Source organism: Schistocerca nitens, chromosome 6, assembly GCF_023898315.1.
Source record: "Schistocerca nitens isolate TAMUIC-IGC-003100 chromosome 6, iqSchNite1.1, whole genome shotgun sequence".
NCBI classification, from domain to species: Eukaryota; Metazoa; Arthropoda; class Insecta; order Orthoptera; family Acrididae; genus Schistocerca; species Schistocerca nitens.
In genome coordinates this window covers 580,382,105-580,404,694 of record NC_064619.1, presented here as the reverse complement: position 1 = coordinate 580,404,694, position 22,590 = coordinate 580,382,105, and the positions used below count along the sequence as shown (strand labels likewise).

Genomic DNA, 22,590 nt, shown 5'->3' with positions numbered 1-22,590 from the left:
ACAGAAAACACTTGAGATTTCAACTTTGTTGGAGCATGTATATGGTTCAAATGGCTCTGAGCACTATGGGACTTAACATCTGAGGTCATTAGTCCCACAGAACTTAGAACTACTTATACCTAACTAACCTAAGGACATCACACACATCCATGCCTGAGGCAGGATTCGAACCTGCGACGGTAGCGGTCGCGCGGTTCCAGACTGAAGCGCCTAGAACCGCTAGGCCACACCGGCCGGCGAGCATGTATAATATTTCGTATTCCTGTAATTACAAGATTTATAAAATCCACGCTTCTCCAACACAAACTGCTTCAGTCAGGGTAACTGCTTTGCAAGATCAAATTACCCTGAATATAACTTCTGTGGCGAAAATCTCTATCTTTATTAAGCATGCATGCAGAAAGCTGCGACTCATTTGAGTCCTGACGATTGGCCTAAATCAGATGCTGATTGAAGTCTTACCTTCTGACTGCTGTCGTTGCTCCGTGCTGCATTTCACGGTTTTCTTATGATTTTGCTGAATGGCGACACTAACATTCGTGATGCTCGCAATTCAACTCGTCTCAGACTGACGCTAGGCAACAGCCTGAGCTGTTGCAGAGACGTCTATATTGTTGAGAACTGCGTCACGCTGCGATTTATGTCGTTTACTCTGAGAGGATATGCAGAAAATAATCGACATGGGGAGCTATCCAGCGATAATAGCAGGGGTGAAAGAGAGCTGTGGCGTCCGGGGCAATGTCCCACAGGATAACAATCATTTACATCATTTGCCCAGGACAAAAATAAATCACGAACATTAGTTAACTGAATTTTTATAAAGAAACGGAAAAGATGTGTGGACGTATTTTCACCAAGGCTACGACGAAGATTCTCCATGACTGGGGTATATAAGGTTATATAAAAAAAAATTTAAAAAAATAATAAAATAAAAAAAACTCTAGTAAAAAATTGAATCTAGTCCTAAAGGTCATTCAGAAGCTCCGAGGGTATTCTAAAACCAGCTTTGTATAAGAGGCTATCAAATGAAAACGAAACATCGATAAATTAAGTACACTGTTTATTATTTCAAAAGTAATCGTCATAACTGTTCATACAATTAGCCCAATGTGAGACAAGACGATCAATGCCTTCACGGAAAGATGCGGTTGCCTACGGAACTACGATTGTACTCAGGCGTGCATCTCTTCGTCCGAAGCCATTCGACGGCCAAGAATGTCTTCCTTGAAGGCTTCAAAAGTGTGGAGGATGTGTAATGGCTTCGCGGAGAAATTTCTGCAGCATACTCGAAACAACTTTGGCAGCATGTGGTCAGATGATTACTTTTTAAATAGCAAAGAGTTCATTTATTTTATTCCATTTGTCTCGTTTCCATTTCACTGCCCCTTATACTTCGAAACCCTAGAGAACATCTACTTTTCAGCTACAGGGCTGAGAAACGATGTGTGTGCAACGTTTTGTTCCGTTGAAAATGTGATTGGCATACACGAAGGAGAGGGGGGAGCCTCACTTTAGGTAATTATCAGGGGCGCCTAGGGCTGTAAGTTACACCCTTGGCTACAAAGGTAGAGAAATTCTTTCAGTCTTACTAATATACACTACTGGCCATTAAAATTGCTACACCAAGAAGAAATGCAGATGATAAACGGGTATTCATTGGACAAATATACTATACTAGAACTGACATGTGATTACATTTTCACAGAATTTGAGTGCATAGACCCTGAGAAATCAGTACCCAGAACAACCACCTCTGGCCGTAATAACGGCCTTGATACGCCTGGGCATTGAGTCAAACAGAGCTTGGATGGCGTGCACAGGTACAGCTGCCCATGCAGCTTCAACACGATACCACAGTTCATCAAGAGTAGTGACTGGCGTATTGTGACGAGCCAGTTGCTCGGCCACCATTGACCAGACGTTTTCAATTGGTGAGAGATCTGGAGAATGTGCTGGCCAGCGCAGCAGTCGAACATTTTCTGTATCCAGAAAGGTCCGCACAGGACCTGCAACATGTTGTAGTGCAGTATACTGCTGAAATGTAGGGTTTCGCAGGGATCGAATGAAGGGTGGAGCCAAGGGTCGTAACACATCTGAAATGTAACGTTCACTGTTCAAAGTGCCGTAAATGCGAACAAGAGGTGACCGAGACATGTAACCAATGGCACTCCATACCATCACGCCGGGTGATACGCCAGTATGGCGATGACGAACACAAGCTTCCGATGTGCGTTCACCGTGATGTCGCCAAAAGCGGATGCTACCATCATGATGCTGTAGACAGAACCTGGATTCATCCGAAAAAAAAAAAAAATACTGTATTGCCAATCGTGCACCCAGGTTCGTCGTTGAGTATACCATCGCAGGCCAGGCGCTCCTGTCTGTGATGCAGCGTCAAGGGTAACCGCAGCCATGGTCTCCGAGCTGATAGTCCATGCAAACTGTTCGTGCAAATGGTTGGTCTCTTGCAAACGTCCCCATCTATTGACTCAGAGATCGAGACGTGGCTGCACGATCCGTTACAGCCATGCGGATAAGATGCCTGTCACCTCGACTGCTAGTGATACGAGGCCGTTGGGATCCAGCACGGCGTTTCGTATGACCCTCCTGAACCCACCGATTCCATATTCTGCTAACAGTCATTGGATCTCGAGCAACGCGAGCAGCAATGTCGCGATACGATAAACCGCAATCGCGATAGGCTACAATCCGATCTTTCTCAAAGTTGGAAACGTGATGGTACGCATTTCTCCTCCTTACACGAGGCAACACAACTACGTTTCACCAGGCAACGCCGGTCAACTGCTGTTTGTGTACGAGAAATCGGTTGGAAACTTTCCTCATGTCAGCAAGTTGTAGGTGTCGTCACCGGCACCAACCATGTGTGAATGCTCTGAAAAGCTAATCATTTTATATGTCTCAGCATCTTCTTCCTGTCGGTTAAATTTCGCGTCTGTAGCACGTCGTCTTCGTGGTGTAGCAATTTTAATGGCCAGTATTGTATATTGGGAATACTCCGGCATTGTCTTATCCAAGCTAGCCAGTAGAAGAATTGGCCGTGATTCTCGGTGTGCAACCACTCTCCATATCATTATTTTTTTACTTGTTTGTAGCATACACTAAAGTGACAAAAGTCGTGGGATAGCAATATGCATCTATACTTATGGCGGTACTATCATCTATACAAGGTATAAAAAGGCACTGTACTGGCGAAGCTGTCATTTGTACTCAGGTTATTCATGTGAACAGGTGTCCCACGTGATTACGACCGCACGACGGAAATCAATAGACTCTGAACGCGGGATGGTAGTTGGACCTAGACGCATGGGGCATTGCGTTTCGGAAATCGTTAGGGAATTCAGTACTCCGAGATCCACAGCGTCAAGACAGTGCTGAGAATACGAAATTTCAGGCATTACCTCTCAACCACGGGCAACGCAGAGGCCGACGGCTTTCACTTAATGACGGAGAGCAGCGGCTTTTGTGTAGAGTTGGCAGTGCTAGCAAACACGCAACACCACGTGAAGTAATCACTGAAATCAATGTGGGACGTACGACGAACGTATCCGTTACGACAGTGCAGCGAAATTTGGCGTTAATGCGCTATGGCAGCAGACGATCGACGTGAGTGGCTTGGCTAACAGAACGACGTCGCCTGCAGCGCCTCTCCTATGCTCGTGACAATATCGGTTGGTCCCTTGACTGGAAAACCGTGGTCTTGTCACATGAGTCCCAATTTCAGCTAGTAAGAGCTGATGGTAGGGTTCGGCCGTGATGTAGATCCCACTGAGCCACGGACCTAAACTGTTAACAAGGTACCGCGAAAGGTGGTGGTGGCTCCATAATGGTGCGGGCTGTATTTACATGGAATGGACTGGATTCTCTGGTCCAGCTGAACCGACCATGGGCGGGAAATGGTTGTGTTTGGCTGCTTGGAGACCATTTTTAGCCAAACAACGATGGAATTTTTATGGATGACGATGTGTCGTGTCACCGGACCACAATTGTTCGCGATTGGTCTGAAGAACATTCCGGATAATTCCAGACAACGTTTTAGTCACTCAGACCGCCCGGCACGAAGTCCATCAAACATTTACAAGGTGTGATTCAGAAGTTTCAAGACTGATTCATTTCTGAGTAGGGGAACGCGCGCGGACGGGTTCCGCCTGGTGGGGGAAGTAGTCGAGGGGGTCTCATGGAACGAACTGACGCTGCGGCAGTTGCCTCCGGAACCCAGGAGAGTGTGCATCACTTGCAGCGTGAGTGCGTGTCATTGAACTCGGTCGAAAAGTGGGAGAGGCGAAAATGGAGCAGTGTTATGCGATTAAGTTTTGCGTGCGGCTGAACAAAACCGCCACGGAGACTCTCGGTATGATTCAAGAGGCCTTTAAGGAAGAAGTCATCTCCCTTGCAATGGTTTTCATGTGGCACAAACGTTTCAAAGATGGCCGCGGGAATGTTGAAAACGACGACCGCTCTGGGAGGCCACCAGGCAGAACGGATCAAAATGTGGAGAGAGTGCGGGAACTTTTAAACAATGACCGTCGTCTTAGTACTAAATTAATTGCCGATGAAGTGGGACTCAGTCAGAGTACGGTGTGGAGGATTGTGACGGAGAATCTGATGATGCGAAAAGTGTGTGCGAAACTGGTGCCAAAAGTTTTGTTCGTGAATCAGAAGAAACGACGTATGACTGTTTTCCGGGAAATGCTCCAACAGTTGAATGTTGATCCGAACCTTCTGGAGAAAGTGGTTACTGGTGATGAGACCTGGGTCTACACGTACGATCCTGAGTCGAAGCGTCAAAGCTCAGAATGGCACACTGCTTCCTCGCCGAAGCCCAAGAAAGCTCGTACGAGCAAGTCGTGTGTGAAGAGCATGATAATTGGTTTTTTTATGGTAAAGGAGTGATTCACAAGGAGTTTGTTGCTCGCGGACAGACTGTCACAGGTGACTTTTATGCTGGAGTGCTCCACCGCTTGAGGGATCCAGTTCGCCGCGCCCGCCCGGCGAACAAGGGCGATTGGATTCTCCACCACGACAACACGCCCGCTCACACGTCGCGCGCCGCCGCCGAAGTTTTGGTCAAGTTCAATGTGACAACACTGCCGCAGCCACCCTACAGCCCGAACGCAGCATGTCATTCTCAATGGAGAGAAGTCTTCCAAAGTAAGAGTGATTTCAGGTGTGCCGCAGGGGAGTGTCGCAGGACCGTTGCTATTCACAATATACATAAATGACCTTGTGGATGACATCGGAAGTTCACTGAGGCTTTTTGCGGATGATGCTGTGGTATATCGAGAGGTTGTAACAATGGTAAATTGTACTGAAATGCAGGAGGATCTGCAGCGAATTGATGTATGGTGCAGGGAATGGCAATTGAATCTCAATGTAGACAAGTGTAATGTGTGCGAATACATAGAAAGAAAGATCCATTATCATTTAGCTACAATATAGCAGGTCAGCATCTGGAAGCAGTTAATTCCATAAATTATCTGGGAGTATGCATTAGGAGTGATTTAAAATGGAATGATCATATAAAGTTGATCGTCGGTAAAGCAGATGCCAGACTGAGATTCATTGGAAGAATCCTAAGGAAATGCAATCCGGAAACAAAGGAAGTAGGTTACAGTACGCTTGTTCGCCCACTGCTTGAATATTGCTCAGCAGTGTGGGATCCGCACCAGATAGGGTTGGTACAAGAGATGGAGAAGATCAAACGGAGAGCAGTGCGCTTTGTTACAGGATCATTTAGTAATCGCGAAAGCGTTACGGAGATGATAGACAAACTCCAGTGGAAGACTCTGCAGGAGAGACGCTCGGTAGCTCGGTACGGGCTTTTGTTGAAGTTTCGAGAAGATACCTTCACCGAGGAGTCGAGCAGTATATTGCTCCCTACTACGTATATCTCGCGAAGAGACCATGAGGATAAAATCAGAGAGATTAGAGCCCACACAGAAGCATACCGACAGTCCTTCTTTCCACGAACTATACGAGACTGTAATAGAAGGGAGAAACGATAGAGGTACTCAAGGTACCCTCCGCCACACACTATCAGGTGGCTTGCGGAGTATGGGTGTAGATGTAGAGATGTAGACTTGGCTCCAAGTGACTTTTTCCTCTTCCCCCGAATCAAGACAGGCCTAAAAGGGAAGCGATTCGACTCCATCGACGCCACCATCCAGCAGACTTCAACGAGAGCCCTTGACAGCATGACGCCCGAGGCCTCCCAGAAGGGCTGCGAACAGTGGAAGACGCGCTGGCAGCACTGTGTTGATTCTGAAGGATCATATTTTGAAGAATTTTAGTCCGCTGAACTTAAATGAACAATAAATTTCTAGTTCTGAGTTAAGTCTTGAAACTTTTGAATCACACCCCGTATGTGACAAAATGAGAGGTCGGTTAGTGCACAATATCCCGCACCGGCAGAACTTTCACAGTTATGGACGGATATAGAGACAGCATGGCTCAGTATATCTGCAAGGGACTTCCAGCGACTTCTTCAGAGCCTATGCCACGTCGAGTTGGTGAATTACGCCGTGCAAATGGAAATCCGACACGATTTTAGGAGGTATCCCATGACTTTTGTCAGCTCAGTGCACAGTCTCGCAGTTCTTGTTGGTAGGACACTGGCGTACTTGTATTTTGTTTTTCTTACCTTCACTGCCCAAGTCTACACATTAAACAAGCGTTGCACGTGAGTGAAGGAAACACTCGCGGGTACGGCTGTGCGTACGCTCCTTTAGGTTATCGATTCTAGGGGCAATTGGGCGGCAGGGTCCCCCGTCGTTTCCCGCCTTATTTCTCCACGGACAGAGAGCGCCGTTATGGACGTTGCAGCCCTTGCCAGGGTGCGCGCCATCTACGGTTATTGTCGTAACAGAAATTCGGGACGCCGTTCGCAGCAGATGCGCCCAGAGATGTGTGCGCTGCGCTTTCTCGCGTCTTTTAGACGTTCTGCAGTTGTTCCAATTTGCATGCTCAGGGGTCACCGTACCGAGTGTGCTTTCCTACCTTGTCTGGAGTATTCAGATTCTGGGTGGAAACTTTCTCAGATTTTGTCCATTCGCTGGGTCTGCCTTCGTCCCATCACTGTACGCATTCTTACAGATTCCCTAGCCTGTAGATATGCGTTGGTCTGCTGTGAATCAAAAGTACAGTGTGGCGCAGAGAAGCGGCAAAATGTGGACGCTTGAGTAAAATACGTGTACCAAGTCGGGATTTGTCACTTTACTGTAATGCATTGCTTCTTTGAAAAGAGGAAGAGATCTGTCAGGGAAATAAGGACCACGCCAGAGTGTCTTTTTCCCCTATCTGTTGACAGATTTGTGTACTCCTAAGAAGTATAGTTCTTGTTCAGTAATGAAATCGATCACGTTCGTCGAGTGTTACCTGTTGACGCTGGGAGTTTGATTTGGAGTTTCACCTTTATAGCGAAACTGAAGACGGTAAAAGCAAATAACAACATTATAGTGCTTTACATGTTTGCAGCCGGCTGGTGTGGCCGAGCGGTTCTAGGCGCTTCAGTCTGGAACCGCGCGACTGCTTCGGTCGCAGGTTCGAATCCGGTCTCGTGCATGAATGTGTGTTATGTCCTTAGGTTAGTTAGGTTTAAGTAGTTCTAAGTTCTAGGGTACTGATGACCTCAGATGTTAAGTCCCATAGTGCTCAGAGCCAATTGAACCATTATTACATGTTTGCCCATCCAATTTTTTAACTGTAATTTATTTGTGAGGAGATACGAGGGTACATTCAGCGTACCGCACATATTAATTTACTTGTAATGAAAATGGCTGCAAATTCAGACTCTTCGTACAGAACGTACCCAACCAATGTCAATGAAGTTCCAGTGCTCGATGGGTGACACTGAAATATAAACAATGTGGACTTCGTCAGTCGAAAGATGCGTCATCGTTTGATACAAAAGGGCCATATCCAATGATGCTGGATGCAGAAAGAAAGAAATTACGGAGACTGTGCTAAACACCTTAAGAAATGTCCCGCAGTATTCAGTGTGTTCCATCTGGACCTAACTTCAGGGTTAACGAAGAAGGGATACGGTGCTGAATATGAAGGTGTGTAAACCTGATGTTCATGTTCTGATAACGTGGGGGACATGCTGTGGTTTCGTAAATGTTTGAGTATGCTGCAAAACATACACTCATGTTCAGAAAAAAAAGAGAACACTTTGAACAAGTAGAGATACGACGTTTATATTCACAGTACATGTAAATGTACATAAGTATGTTCTGCAGAAATGATTAGCATTTCAGTCACCTCGATTCAGCATGTGTCCTGTTGCTTAATAGGCACAGGGTCCGTCTTGAGCGCTGATAACTTGTTCCATGCGTGATGACATCGACGCGAATGGAGTCTTGTGATACAGCCATCCCTACTGCGTTCACATGTTTCCAAAGTTCATCTGTGGTGGTTGGCATTGGGTCACAGCGCTGCACCCTGCGCTTCACCATTCATTACACATTTTCAACTGGCGACAATTCTGATTATCGGCGAGCCAGAGAAAAAGGCTGACACCCTGTGACACCAAGAAGGCACGTTTTCCTGCAGCAACCTCTGATCGTGCATTGTCTTACTGAAAAATGTCGTCTGGCGTGTTCGGCAGAAAGGGAATAGCTACGGGTCGCAGGATGTCATTCATGTACGTCAGAATGGTCGCAGTGCCCTGGACACACTCCAACTGTGATTTGTGCTTGCACCCAATAGCACCTTATACCAAAAGGCTTTGAGTTGCCGTCGTACGTCTTGTGCGAATGCAGTTACTGTGATGCTGCTCCCCCCGTCTGCGGCGAACCAAAATACGGCCATTTATATTTAAACAAACAGAACCTGGATTCATCCGATGCCATTCCTGTCCCCAGTGACGTCGTTCCACACACCACCGCCGTGTCGGATGTTTCTGAACATTCGTCAAAGGTAGTCGGAGAATTGGACGACGCGCACGTAACCCATGCCGTAATAAACAGCGACGGACTCTCACCCCTCATACAGTACGGTGTGTTCCTTTGTGGCGGCAAAGCCGAAGAGGACGCACATCTGTCCCGAAAAGTCACTGGGATGAGGTTTCGATCTTCCCGGGTGGTTCTCTTGGTGGTGCAACCTGACGCACCTCGTCATGTTCTACAGCCTTCCGAGAACCATTCTGCAGACACCCGCTCCAGTGCCGGAATACTTTGTTCCACACGAGCAGCAATTTCCCTGGTGGACGCATCACATTCTCTCATGTCAATAATACGCTCTCTTTCAAAGTCACTGATTTGACGGTACGATTCGCGCACACGTCTCGAGGCATCCCGCACACCTGCTCAAGTCACACTGATCCATTACCTTCGGTTTATAGCGACAACGAGACGCGCAGGCGGATTTCACCGTCAGGTGGTGTTGCGCCACGATATCGATGTTGATCTTGAATAAGGGGGACGACATGGTTCAAATGTTTATCAGTTCTGCAGGGCATACTAATGTACACGTCCTGAGAATACGAACGTCGTATCTCTAGTCGTTCATGGTGTTCTGTTTTTTTTATGAACATGAGTGTATTTTCTTCAAAACTATTTTCAGTTAAATTGTACAGTGAGCACGTAGTCCACTTTTCGTAAGACCTGCTATTCTGACACGAAAATATCTTAGTTCCGCTAAGTAAACAAAGGTGATGCTAATCTCTCGGCGATTAATGAAGTAGCGAAAAGGCGTTGGTCTTTGCTTCAGGAGCCTCTGGTCGCAGACCCTCTATGTGAAAAGAGAGTATAGACCTTTTTAACGAGTCAAGAATTATCTGCGAAGAAAATTTAGGATACTCGTATTTAATCAGCAGACAGACCGTCAGTGAGTCTCATTTTCTCGCAGAACATTTCCTTGGTATCAAGATACCAAATTCCCATTAGCGAAGTTTGGTTTTATAAAGTCAATAAACGGTGCGGGACAAAATTGTGGCTCTGGACGTACTTTTGCAGATCATTCTGCCGACAAATTGAATCCAATTCGGAACGAGTAAGCTTCTTTGCACAATTATTAATTTTTTAATTAGCCCAGAATTTATGATGATATTATTACAAGGGTGGAGTGGTCTGTGATAAATACCCACCCGCTGAGAGCAGTAATCAGATCTGCAGCGCTTGCCAGTAATGAATCAACACAGATTTGGGGGGGGGGGGGGGGGGGGGGCGCTGCCAACCTCTGAGATCCACGAATCTCCTCTTGTTTTGTAAAGTCATTCCATTAAACTTCCAGTTGCTGAATGATTATTTAAGCCTGGCTTACCGCACAACTCAACAAGTAGGTGGACTTGTAAAACTTTATTTACGCCAGTTTTCGGAGGCTGGCGAAGAAGATTTTACATAATGCAGCGCTTTAGCTGCAGTTTGCGTGCGGCTGGATTTCCCGGGGGTTATGCAACCCGCGACGCCGCCACAACGTCTGCAGGGCGACCAATGCACGTCTGCAAGTTGGAACGTATCCCCCTCTCTTAGGCGACGTGCGTAAAGTCAGAGATAATGAAGAGTGGGAAATGGTGACAATGTGACTGACTGCCACGATCGACGCAGATTACTTTAAGAACACAACGATATCTGTAATTGTTTATTTTTAACTAGTTATTCAAAAAAAGTTCACGAGCTTAACCTACTCAGTCTACCAAAGAAGAACTGCGCGGTCTAGGGGGCCCTGCCACGGTTCGCGCGGCTCTCCCCGTCGGAGGTTCGAATCCTCCCTAGGGCATGGGTGTGTGTGTGTGTGTGTGTGTGTGTGTGTGTGTGTGTGTGTTGTCCTTAGCGTTAAGTTAGTTTGGAAGTTGATTAAGTAGTGTGTAAGCCTAGGGACCGAAGACCACAGCCGTCTTGTCCCACAGGACCTTACCACCACCACCAAAGAACCACAAAACTCGGCACTGGCTCTTAGAGACCACACTACTGTGTAAAAATTCTCGAAAGGGGCAAGAGACACATTGTCAACTCAGGTTTTGGTGCCTTCTTGTAGCGTTCTGAGCTGACGAGTACTGTACGCTCTAAGACATCCAACGCAATGTGGCATTCGAGTGAGCTCTGAAATAAAGGCACACCACTGTGCGAGAGTCATTTCGAAACTAATGTTTCCCACTTATTTTCATGAAAGTTACAAAAGATACAGGAAGCGTAATAAAAAAGTTAAATAGAGCAAGATTTCAACTTCACTGACTAGGCTGAAAGCCCGAATTTCCACAGGCAGGCAACAGAGGAGTCTTCCTCCTGGAAGGCTCGACAACAGTTCTGGGACATTGCAAGTTGTTACCAAGTTAGGCTAGACTGTCCTACACTTTCACCGCACAGCCCTGGTTTAGCCCCTTCATACTTCCAAAGCTTTGAACCGTTTGAAGGTGCATTACTTGGCCAATATTTTGCAATCTCAGATGCTGTTGTCGTAGCCGCAAACAATGGCTAGCCTTACCTGGTTCACGTTTTTAGCAGCGCGGCAAGGGCTCTTGTTCATCGTTAGCAAAATTGCGTAACGCATAGTGGTGACTATGTGGAAACATTAGACTAAAGGTTACCGTGATTCGTTTGGTTTCTTGCCTCTTTTACCTTCGTATGTGTATTGCACTGAAAACAGTGCACAACATCGCAAATGTAGACGGTATGTGCCGTGAAGCTTGTACGGGCAGAAATGTGTTCCATTCAATCACGGTGCTTGCTGCTGACAACAATAACGGCCTGTTTACTTTTCGCAATCAAGCTTGAATTCACTACTCCTCGGTTCTGCCTCGCGTTTGTTTCATCCGAGGATCGTCGCTTTATTCTGTGTTCTATTATGTACCTCTACGTGACTGGATATTACAGGGATCTTCAGTGTTGCAGTTGCATGGGTGAATGCGGTGACAAAATGAATAGGTCATAATATTCTTTTGGAGGAGCATAAACATATTAATAACTTGAATACAACGTATTAATGTTCCACAATAAATAAATGGCGTGTGAAAAGGGCCTCCCGTCGGGTAGACCGCTCACCTGGTGCAAGTCTTTCGATTTGACACCATTTCGGCGACTTGCGTGTCGATGGGGATGAAATGATGATGATTAGGACAACGCAACACCCAGTCCCTGAGCGGAGAAAATCCCCGACCCAGCCGGGCCCTTAGGATTGACAGTCCGTCGCGCTGACCACTTTTTTTTCGTTATTGATCGTTGTGTTTGGTCGTTTCGGACGTCGCAGACATCCTGTTCAGTTCGGTGGTTGATCCTTCCACTCAGTTTTTTTATTACAGAGGCCAACCGGCTCTCTGACCGAACACGCTGAGCTACCGTGCCGGCATGCCCACTCAGCTACCGGGGGCGGACACGTTCCACAATAATATTTATTAGTTAGTTATTAACTGGCTTTCGGCTTATTAGGCCATCATCAATAACTTAATGTTGAACAGAGAGTCCACGTAGCTTTAGCGAGAATTCATAGCTGTGCTAAGAATGCTATACAAAGATATGTGACATTTATGACTATATCGATGCAAAACACATGCATGTTGTAATACACTGCTGGCCACCGTAAATGCAACACCATGAAGGAAGCATTAGAATCAAGTGAAATTTACACCATGGGTTTGCAGCGATTAGATATGCAACTGATTAGAATTTCAGCGCAGACGCACATCACGCGCGCCTGTGGCGCCACCTCATAGCGCCATTTAAGGCTTGGCGATTTCGACGAGTGTACGTTCGGCACGTGTGTTTACCTTGTGGTTGTTTCACAAGACGATCAGTTATGCCTCGTAGACAACAGCGAACATCGTTTGATCAAGTATCCGAGTTCGACAGAGGAAGGATAGTGGCTTACCGAGATTGTGGATTATCATACAGAGAAATCGCTAGTCGTGTTGGACGAAACCAAACAACTGTAATGCGGATATGTGACCGTTGGATGCAGGAGGGCACGACGGACCGACGTGGTCCATTGCATTCACCTCGGTGCACCACTGCACGTGCTGACAGGCAAATTGTGCGCATGGCAGTGACGGATCGCTCAGTGACATCCCAAACCATAGCACAGCACATTGCGTCTGTAACGCATCATCCAGTGTCTGCGCGTACCATTCGACGCCGTTTACAGCAGAGTGGTCTGTCCGCAAGACGTCCATTGCTTCGTCTACCATTGACGCAGAACCACAGACGTCTCCGTCGCCAATGGTGTGATGACAGACGGATGTGGACGGCAGAATGGAATGACGTTGTCTTTACTGACGAGGCACGCTTCTGTCTGCAGCACTACGATGGTCAGATTCGAGTGTGGAGACACCGTGGAGAGAGGATGCTGGACAGCTGCATTATGCACCGCCACACTGGTCTTGCACCGGGTATTATGGTATGGGGCGGTATTGGATATTACTCTCGCACGCCTCTAGTACGCATTGCCGGTACTTTAAATAGCTGGCGCTACATATCCGGGGTGCTGGAGCCAGTTGTCCTTCCTTACCTTCAGGGCTCGGCCACAGCCATATTTCAACAGGATAATGCGCGACCACACGTGGCACGCATTGTCCAAATGTTCTTCGTCAATAACCAGATTGAATTGCTTCCCTGGCCGGCTCGCTCTCCGGATCTTTCGCCGATAGAAAACATGTGGTCCATGGTTGCTCAACGAGTGACCCAGATTACATCCCCAGCTGCCAGACCAGATGATCTTTGGCAACGTGTGGAAGCTGCTTGGGCTGCTGTACCCCAGCAACACATCCAACGTCTCTTTGACTCAATGCCGAGACGTGTGGCAGCGGTGATCTCCAAGAATGGCGGCTACTCTGGCTACTGATTCTGGCAGGAACCACATGTCACAGACGTCTGTAAACGTAATCATTTGATACTTGGTCAACATGTTATCTACAAAATAGATTTTGTTGTGCTACCTCTTGTCTTTCTTGGTGTTGCATTTACGGTGGCCAGCAGTGTACCTGAAGAGACACTGAATAAATAAATATTACACTACAGTATAATCAAATATTAAAAATATGTGAGTGTATAAAACAGAAATGTTCTACAAGTAGGTAATGGCATATGCTACTATGTGGTATGGACATACTGGTGAATGTGATGAACACACTGAGTAAAAGGAGGGGAAGAAAAACGTCTATGGAATGTGGTTGTGGAACAGTTATAACAAGCTTATTAACTAATGGTGAGAGCAATAATAATTGGCTGCTACTTTAATAAGGGCGAGTATTGAAACTGTATTTGGTCATTAAGAACACGATCAGGATTCTTTGATTGGTGTTTATTAATGGCCACAATTTCCAGTAATGTTAATTTTCTCCCTTTAGTTCCTTTATAGAATAGAAAACATCACATTTCACATCATATGAATGAGATTCATTCAGAGCATGTTTAGCAACGGTGTAATCTTTCTTTCACAGTCTCCAAAATCTTTCATGTTCGGTCAATCTAGCGGTCATAAATCGTAGTTAATTGTTACTCTGTAACGAACCGCCGGAGACGTAGGTCCTTATACCACAATCAGATGGTAACCAGCCGGCCGACGTGGCCGTGCGGTTAAAGGCGCTGCAGTCTGGAACCGCAAGACCGCTACGGTCGCAGGTTCGAATCCTGCCTCGGGCATGGATGTGTGTGATGTCCTTAGGTTAGTTAGGTTTAACTAGTTCTAAGTTCTAGGGGACTAATGACCTCAGCAGTTGAGTCCCATAGTGCTCAGAGCCATTTGAACCAGATGGTAACCCTGAACAACCTCTGAAAGTATGTCAGTGGAGTTATTGGTTCAAATGGTTCAAATGGCTCTGAGCACTATGGGGCTTAACTACTGTGGTCATCAGTCCCCTAGGACTTAGAACTACTTAAACCTAACTGACCTAAGGACATCATACACAGCCATGCCCGAGGCAGGATTCGAACCTGCGACCGTAGCGGTCGCGCGGTTCCGGACTGCGCGCCGAGAACCGCTAGACCACCGCGGCCGGCAGTGGAGTTCTTGTTCACCCTACATATACTGCGTGCTTCTCCTAAGAGTCATCAGGCGCATTTTCTCTGATGTTTCGGCAGGTACTCGCAATTCCATTTTTCCAGTCTGTGGCTGGAGTCAGCCCAAACAAATGCTGCTCATCACGTCTTCCACGCGACGCCAGTGTCGACGGAAAGCGTCGGTTCGTTTCCCCTTACGAACAAAATTACTTTTAAAGCAGAACTTTACGTGCCCATTCGAAAGAGCGGTTCCAAATCAGTTTATTCCGATATTCAATGCCTATTAACAGGGACAGTCAAAGACGAAGAAAAGCCGATAATCCAACAGCGACTGACTAGCGACGCTGCGCGGCCAGGCAGTGCCGTCGCTGCTGCGGTATTCCTTACTGTAACTGTTTTACTCTCCCTTTTAATAGAATTGAATATTGCGGTAAACTGATATGGAACCGCTGTATCGAACTGGTGCGTAAAAGTCCGCTTTATAAATAGTTTTGTTTACAAGGAAAACTAACCGACGGTTTCCGTCGGCACTGGGCGTCGCATGAAGCACGTGATGAGCAGCGTTTGTTTGGGCTGACTGCTGCTACAAATTGCAAAAACGAAATTGCAAATATCTGCCTAAACACGAGAGAAAATTTCATCGAAAACATGATTGACTAAGTGAAAACATAATTATATAAACAAACACTTGTAATTTAATGTCAACATTAGAAGAGATGTTGTGCGACAATATTGATAAATGATCCTACACCTTGACTCCTGCGTGCTTATTAAACATAGGTTTCCACCTGTACAGTGGTTACCACTTACACAAACAATAAATGATGAATTTCAACATCAACTAGGCGTCTATTGACAAGTCTTCAGTAGAAGCAAGAATAATTTGCTGCACTGACGTTTAGGAGCTCCTAACCTACGTACAGTGGATGCCGAAATAGCAACAACATATCGAGGTGTTTTACGCATGCTGAAGAAGACGCTGCTGTCTTTTTGTGATCAGACAGACCTCTACCTTTGTGCTTTATAATGGATTAGTAACATTTGGCGTGCGTACAAGAAACAGCAGCGCTGATGCTGCCCAGAGAAATTGGATACGGTGCAATAGCTTGTTGGGATTTGTCTCTGACCTGTGGAAACAATACAGCATCAGCGCAACTCGATCGATAGCGCTCAGATGGGCAATTCGTCGTGGTCATGAATGCACCACGTCAGTTCCTCAGTACTTTCCGTTCCGCGCTGACTTGACGTCCAGAATAGTCGAGTCTAGACGGGGTTTCAGTCCGGTAGACACAGTTCAGATATAGAAAGTGAGTACTCACCGGAGTTGGGCTGTCCGTTGCTGTTGGGACGAGCCGAGGGTGCGCCGTCTCGAGCCTCCACCTCCAACGCGTAGGCGCCCTGCTTCTCGCGGTCGAACACCACTTTGGTGAACACCTCTCCAGACTGCTCGTTGATCTCGAAGAAACCCTTGCCTTCGTTCCTGGGCGAGTCCACGACGTAATAGTACACCTGCGAACATACAGCCGCATCCATTACACGTCGATCGCGGTAACTGCGTAAAAAAGTGAATCAGATACGATGTTGCCGAGTACCGGACCAGCCTTCTGCTTGGATGCAGTACTACACAGCACTCAACATGTCATTTTTCAAAAATGTTCAAATGTGTGTGAAATCTCAGGGGACTTAACTGCTAAGGTCATCAGTCCCTAAGCTTACACACTACTTAACCTAAATTATCCTAAGGACAAACACACACACACCCACGACCGAGGGAGGACTCCATCCTCCGCCGGGACCCATGTCATTTTTACCGCGACAAAATCGACAGATGTCATGGTAATTCCGGAGGTACTCCAAGGTAGTGTTATGAGGCCGTTAATGTTTGTAATGTACACAGGGCGTAAGAAAAAAAAGGTGTCGAATATTTTGACAGGTGGTAAAAGTCACCGAAGCCAGAAAAACTAGTCCAATTAATATGGATACGGAAACGCATACGTTCCGAGAGGAGAGGGTGAAAGACGTGCAGTTAAGAATAAAAAGTCAAATCAAGGACATCTTCAGCTGTCTATATTTCAAATTTTATTTTGGTTATGCAACCAGTTTCGGCGTTTCAATATGACACCTTCATGCCCCATGACCGAAGTGTAGAAGAGCTTACATTTCGCGGAAAGACCACAAAGATAAGAGAGATTAGGGCTCGTACAGAGGCAAATAGGCAGCCATTTTTCCCTCGTTCTGTTTGGGAGTGGAACAGGGAGAGAAGATGCTAGTTGTGGTATGAGGTACCCTCCGCCATGCACCGTATTGTGGATTGCGGTGTATGTATCTAGATGTAGATGTAGTAGAAGAATCCAAACTTTTGCAATCGAAATAGTGACCAGGGTCAGTAACTGGCACCCGCAGATTACTTTTCTAACAACTCGATCCCTCCGTTCATCAATTGCAGACTGCACATGAGCATGGATTCTTCCGGCACGTCGGTCAGCAAGCCTCAAGACGACGTGGTGAAACGTCGAAATTGGCCGCACAAGTAAAATAAAATTTGAAATATATTCGGCTGACGGTGTTTTTGATTTGACGGCTCAAATTAAACAGCTAAGTTCCCTCAACCATCCTGTATAAAGATGGGCTTCCAGACACGTATGACTAAGGATGCGATTACAGTCATTACATAGACGCTCGGTAAGCCTGGTCAACAAACTGTTACGATGCCTCTCTGTTCTACAATATTGCAGCTGTGCACAATTTGGGAATTAGATGGCCAACAGGGAGTTGTGTAGTACTGTAGTTTTTCGTCAATTAAATACGGCATACGCTCCTTCTTATCAGCATTCAAGTACGATTCAGTTGTGTACAGGAAGCTTCCAAATTCAGAACACTGCTGTGAAATGCAGGAATACTTGCAAAAGATCGGATACTGCTGCAGGGACATGCAACTGGCACTCAACGTGAATACACAATCAGATCAAAAGTACCCGGACCCCCTTATGTAATGCTGAATTGGCCTCTAGATGCCACGAGCGGCGGACCTGGCAGTGTAACAGGAGACGGGGAATATTGCGTTGTTAGTAGAGAAGCAGTAACAGCAGGGTGAGTCGGTCATGACACCTCAGTAACTTCGTACGTGGACTAGTCACTGGACTTCACCTAATGAATAAATCCGTCAGGGAGATTTTAACCCTTCCAAAGCTGCCCAGGTCGACTGTTGATGATATGATTGTAAAGTGGAAACGCGAAGGAAGAATCACAGTTAAACCAAGACCGGGCAGATCTTACGTACTGTCGGACAGGGACCACCGAGTGCTGCGGAGGGCGATTGTAAAAAATCGCATGAAACCGGCGGAAGGAATCCCTTGTGAGTTCTGAAGTCCTATGAGTAGTCCAGCTAGCACAATGGCTGTGCGCAGGCTGTTAAAAAGACTGGGATACAATGGTCGGGTAGCTCCTGATAACCCGCACATTTCTATGACTGGAAAAAGAGTGATTTGGAGTGGTGAATCACGCTGTACCCTATGGCAATCCGACGCTAGGGTGAAGTGGTTCAAAATGTTCAAATGTGTGTGAATTCCTAAGGGACCAAACTGCTGAGGTCATCGGTCCCTAGACTTACAAACTACTTAAACTAATTTAACGCTAAGGACAACACTCACAGCCAAGCCCTAGGGAGGACTCGAACCTCCAGCGGGAGGGGCAGCACGATTAGTGACATGGCGCTTCTAACCGCGCGGCCACTACGCGCGGCTAGGCTGTAGCAGAAACAATGAAACACGAAAGAGGTTGTATCACAGTAAGGTGACGTTTTTCATGGTACAGTACGGTCCCTTTATTGTGCTGATGTAAACGCTAAATGCGAAGAGATATGAATACATATTGCAGTATTGTGTACTGCGTACTGTAGAGAAGCATTTCGGAGACTATGATTGATTGTTATCAGCTTGACAATGCACCCTGTCACAAAACAGCATCTGTGAGGCAATTGTTTGCGGACAATAACATTTCTGAAATGGACTGGTCTGCCTATGGTGCCGACATGAATCCTATGGAATATCTTTGGGATGACTTACGTCGACTCTCCTCCAGACCCCAGCGTCCAACATTATCACATTCTCTGGTTTCGGGTCTTGAGGAAGAATGGGCTGCATTCCCCACAGACATTCAGACACCTCACTGAATGTTCGCAGCTAGGTCCAAACCGTCAGAAACGCAAGGAATGGACAAGCGCCACATTAAGCCTGGATACTTTCGACCACACAGTGCTCGTATGTGTGACGCACGAGGTATACACAGGCGAAGAGATCCATTCCTACTCGATTACGCTGTTGGCGGTAAATCGATAGAAACAGCAACAACAGTAAAATATCTGGGAGTAACAGCCCAGAACAACCAGACGTGGAATGAGCACTACGACTAAATGTAGGAAAAAGCAGATGCCAGGCTTTAAGATTTATTGAAAGTATGTTAAGGAAACGTATTTCAACAACAAACGAAGTGACTTACAAAGCACTCGTTGGACAGATTTTTTTTAGTATTGTGAAATCAGTCTGCAACCCTTATTGAAATTTAAATTTGTGGTAAGTTCCTATGGGACCAAACTGCTAAGGTCACCGGTCCCTAGGCTTACACACTACTTAATCTAACTTAAACTAACTTACGCTAAGGACAACGAACACACCCATGTCCGACGGAGGACTCTAACCTCCGACGGGGGTAGCCAACTGAACCGCGGTAAGGCGCCTTAGACCACATGGCTACCCTGTGCGGCTGCAACTCTTTGTAGTCTGTATTAATAGATTAAGGGAAGATGCAGCTCAAGCGCGTTTTGCCACGAGATCCTCCAGTAGGCTCGAGAGCTCAACAAACTCCAGTGCCAGACGCTATGCAAATGTTGAAATGTGTGTGAAATCTTATGGGACTTAACTGCTAAGGTCATCAGTCCCTAAGCTTGCACACTACTTAACCTAAATTATCCTAAAGACAAACACACACACCAATGCCCGAGGGAGGACTCGAACCTCCGCCGGGACCAGCCGCACGGTCCATGACTGCAACGCCTCAGACCGCTCGGCTAATCCCGCGCCAGACGCTACGCGAGAGGTGTTGTGCGTCATAGAAACGCTTATTGTTCCCAGAGAACACGTTTCAAGAGAGCACGTTTCAAGAAGAGCTGAGCAACGTATCATACCTTCTGTGAAACGTCCACGACGAGGAAATCAATTTTCCTTTCCAAGTACCCTTTGTGAAAAGAATAGGGAAAGGTGGGGGGGGGGGGGAAATTGTCGAGAATGACAGTGCTATCAGAAGTACCCTCACCCGCACACAAGGTGACTTGTCGAGTATAAGAAGAGGTGAAGAAGAAGGGGGATCGGTGTAACATGGAGCTGCCAAGTGTATCGGAAATTATTTCGATTCATGCTATTTTGTCATATGATGAAAATATTGAAGAATCGTGGGTGTTATGTGATGCAAATATTTGTAGGGTCCAGCAGGAGAAAGCCAGAATGTAGTTTTGGTTTACTTTATAGAAAAAGCACCGATGCCGGTTTCGAAATCGATAACGGCGCTGTTTCAGTACAGTATACCGAAACTGTATTGTTGCTGCTTGCTGCTGTACTCTAAAAATATTCTGCTTCGAGACAGTCCGAAAGAAGTGTGAAGATACCGATAGTTACTACCCAGGAGAAAATCAGACAAGAGGAGAATAGAAGCGTTTGAAATATACTGTTACAGGAGGACAGTGACAATTAAATGGGCTAGTAACGTAAGAAATGAGGTCCCCTGCAGATTGGTCGAGGAAAGGAATATGCAGTAAAGCACTGACCAGAAGAAGGGTTATGATGATACGACATGTTTTAAGACATCAGAGAATAGCCTCCTTCGTGCTAGGGCTGTAGAAGGAAAAAACGGTAGGGAGAAGCAGAGACTGGAATACATCCAACAAATTAACCAGGACGTTGGGGGTAAGTGCTGTTCTGAGTTGATGAGATTGGCACAGGAAAGGACGTCGTGGCGGCCAACATTAAGTCAGTCAGAAGACTGATGACAAAAAAATCTCATGTATAGCATTTCTGATCTTATCTCGATTAGATTATTTTTGATGCGAACACGTCTACTCGCTCGTCGGTTGAAATACCGTCATATTTGAATTGCTAATAGCCACCGGCTAATAATGCGTAAAAATTTGTTGAGGTCGCAACGGATAGCTCGTAGCTTAGATGTATGTCGGGCAGTATTGTTTCACGTGTGACGTCATCGTACCAGTGTAGGCGCAATTGCGTGATTGTTACGAGTTAGCTTTGTGTAAAGTTATAAACTTGTCTAGCGTAGAATCGCCTTTACCTGGGACATTGATTCGGATGTCATTGTGAAGAGCTTGCGGACCACTACTAGGACCCAAAGTGAGACGATAAAAATATTAGCCGATGCATGAGTGAAAATGAGTATTAGATTGATAATTACATAATAACAAAAGAAGTAGTCTTGTATGACTCGTAAATACCGGGTGATCAAAATGTCAGTATAAATTTGAAAACTTAATAAACAACGGAATAATGTAGATAGAGAGGTAAAAATTGACACACGTGCTTGGAATGACATGCTGTTTTATTAGAACCAAACAAAAAAAAAAGTTTACAAAAAGTCCAACGGATGGCGCTGGACAGCAAAACTACTACCGTAACGGCTGAGAAGTACGCCGATATGTTACAGAATCGCATCATCCCCAGCCTGGCTGATAAACACCTGCTGGAACGTACGATGCTTATGCAGGATGGCGCTCCACCCCATATTGCTAGACGCGTGAAAGATCTCTCGCGCGCGTCGTTTGGTGGTGATCGTGTGCTCAGTCGCCACTTTCGTCATGCTTAGCCTCCCAGGTCCCCAGACCTCAGTTCGTGCGATTACTGGCTTTGGGGTTACCTGAAGTCGCAAGTGTATCGTGATCGACCGACATCTCTAGGGATGCTGAAAGACAACATCCGACGCCAATGCCTCATCATAACTCCAGACATGCTGTACGTTGCTGTTCACAACATTATTCCTCGACTACAGTTATTGTTGAGGAATGATGGTGGACATGTTGAGCATTTCCTGTAAAGAAAATCATCTTTGCTTTGTCTTACTTTGTTATGCTAATTATTGCTATTCTGACCAGATGAAGCGCCATCTGTCGGACATTTTTTGTACTTTTGTATTTTTTTTGGGTCTAACAAAACCCCATGTCATTCCAAGCATGTGAGTCAATTTGTACCTCTCTATCTACATTATTCCGTGATTTATTCAGTTTTCAAATTTGTACTGACTTTTTGATCACTCGGTATGCTCGGAATTACAGAAACAGCACGACACATGAAAACTTGCCTCGAAAGAAAATCAAAACCAATTCTCATTTATTCCTCAGTCCAAGTTGCACATTTTTAATTATGTGACATATTTCGATCTCTTTGGATCACCTTTACATATACGAGGGCGTGTCGAAAAGTAATGCCTCCAAATTTATGTGAAAACTCTTAAAACTTTTTAAATAAAACAAACGTTATTAAATGCAGCATCTTTATTCTTCATGTCCACATATTTACAACAATCTGCCGCTAGAGGGCTCTGAATTGTGGCGTGTAACATAGCGGTATGTAACGTAACTATGTCGGTG

The 22,590-nt window shown here is 46.0% G+C and overlaps 1 protein-coding gene across 1 annotated transcript in view; it reads right to left on the bottom strand.

Moving 5' to 3' along the window:
- Window positions 1-7,801: 7,801 nt before the first annotated feature.
- Window positions 7,802-22,590, bottom strand: part of LOC126263487 (neural-cadherin-like) — a 118,924-nt gene continuing 104,135 nt past the window's right edge. The window contains exons 12-13 of the mRNA XM_049960580.1: window positions 16,265-16,454; window positions 7,802-7,866 (exon numbers count right to left, since the gene is read on the bottom strand). Of these exons, the coding sequence (XP_049816537.1) occupies window positions 7,802-7,866; window positions 16,265-16,454 (255 nt within the window). The remainder of the gene's footprint in view (window positions 7,867-16,264; window positions 16,455-22,590) is intronic.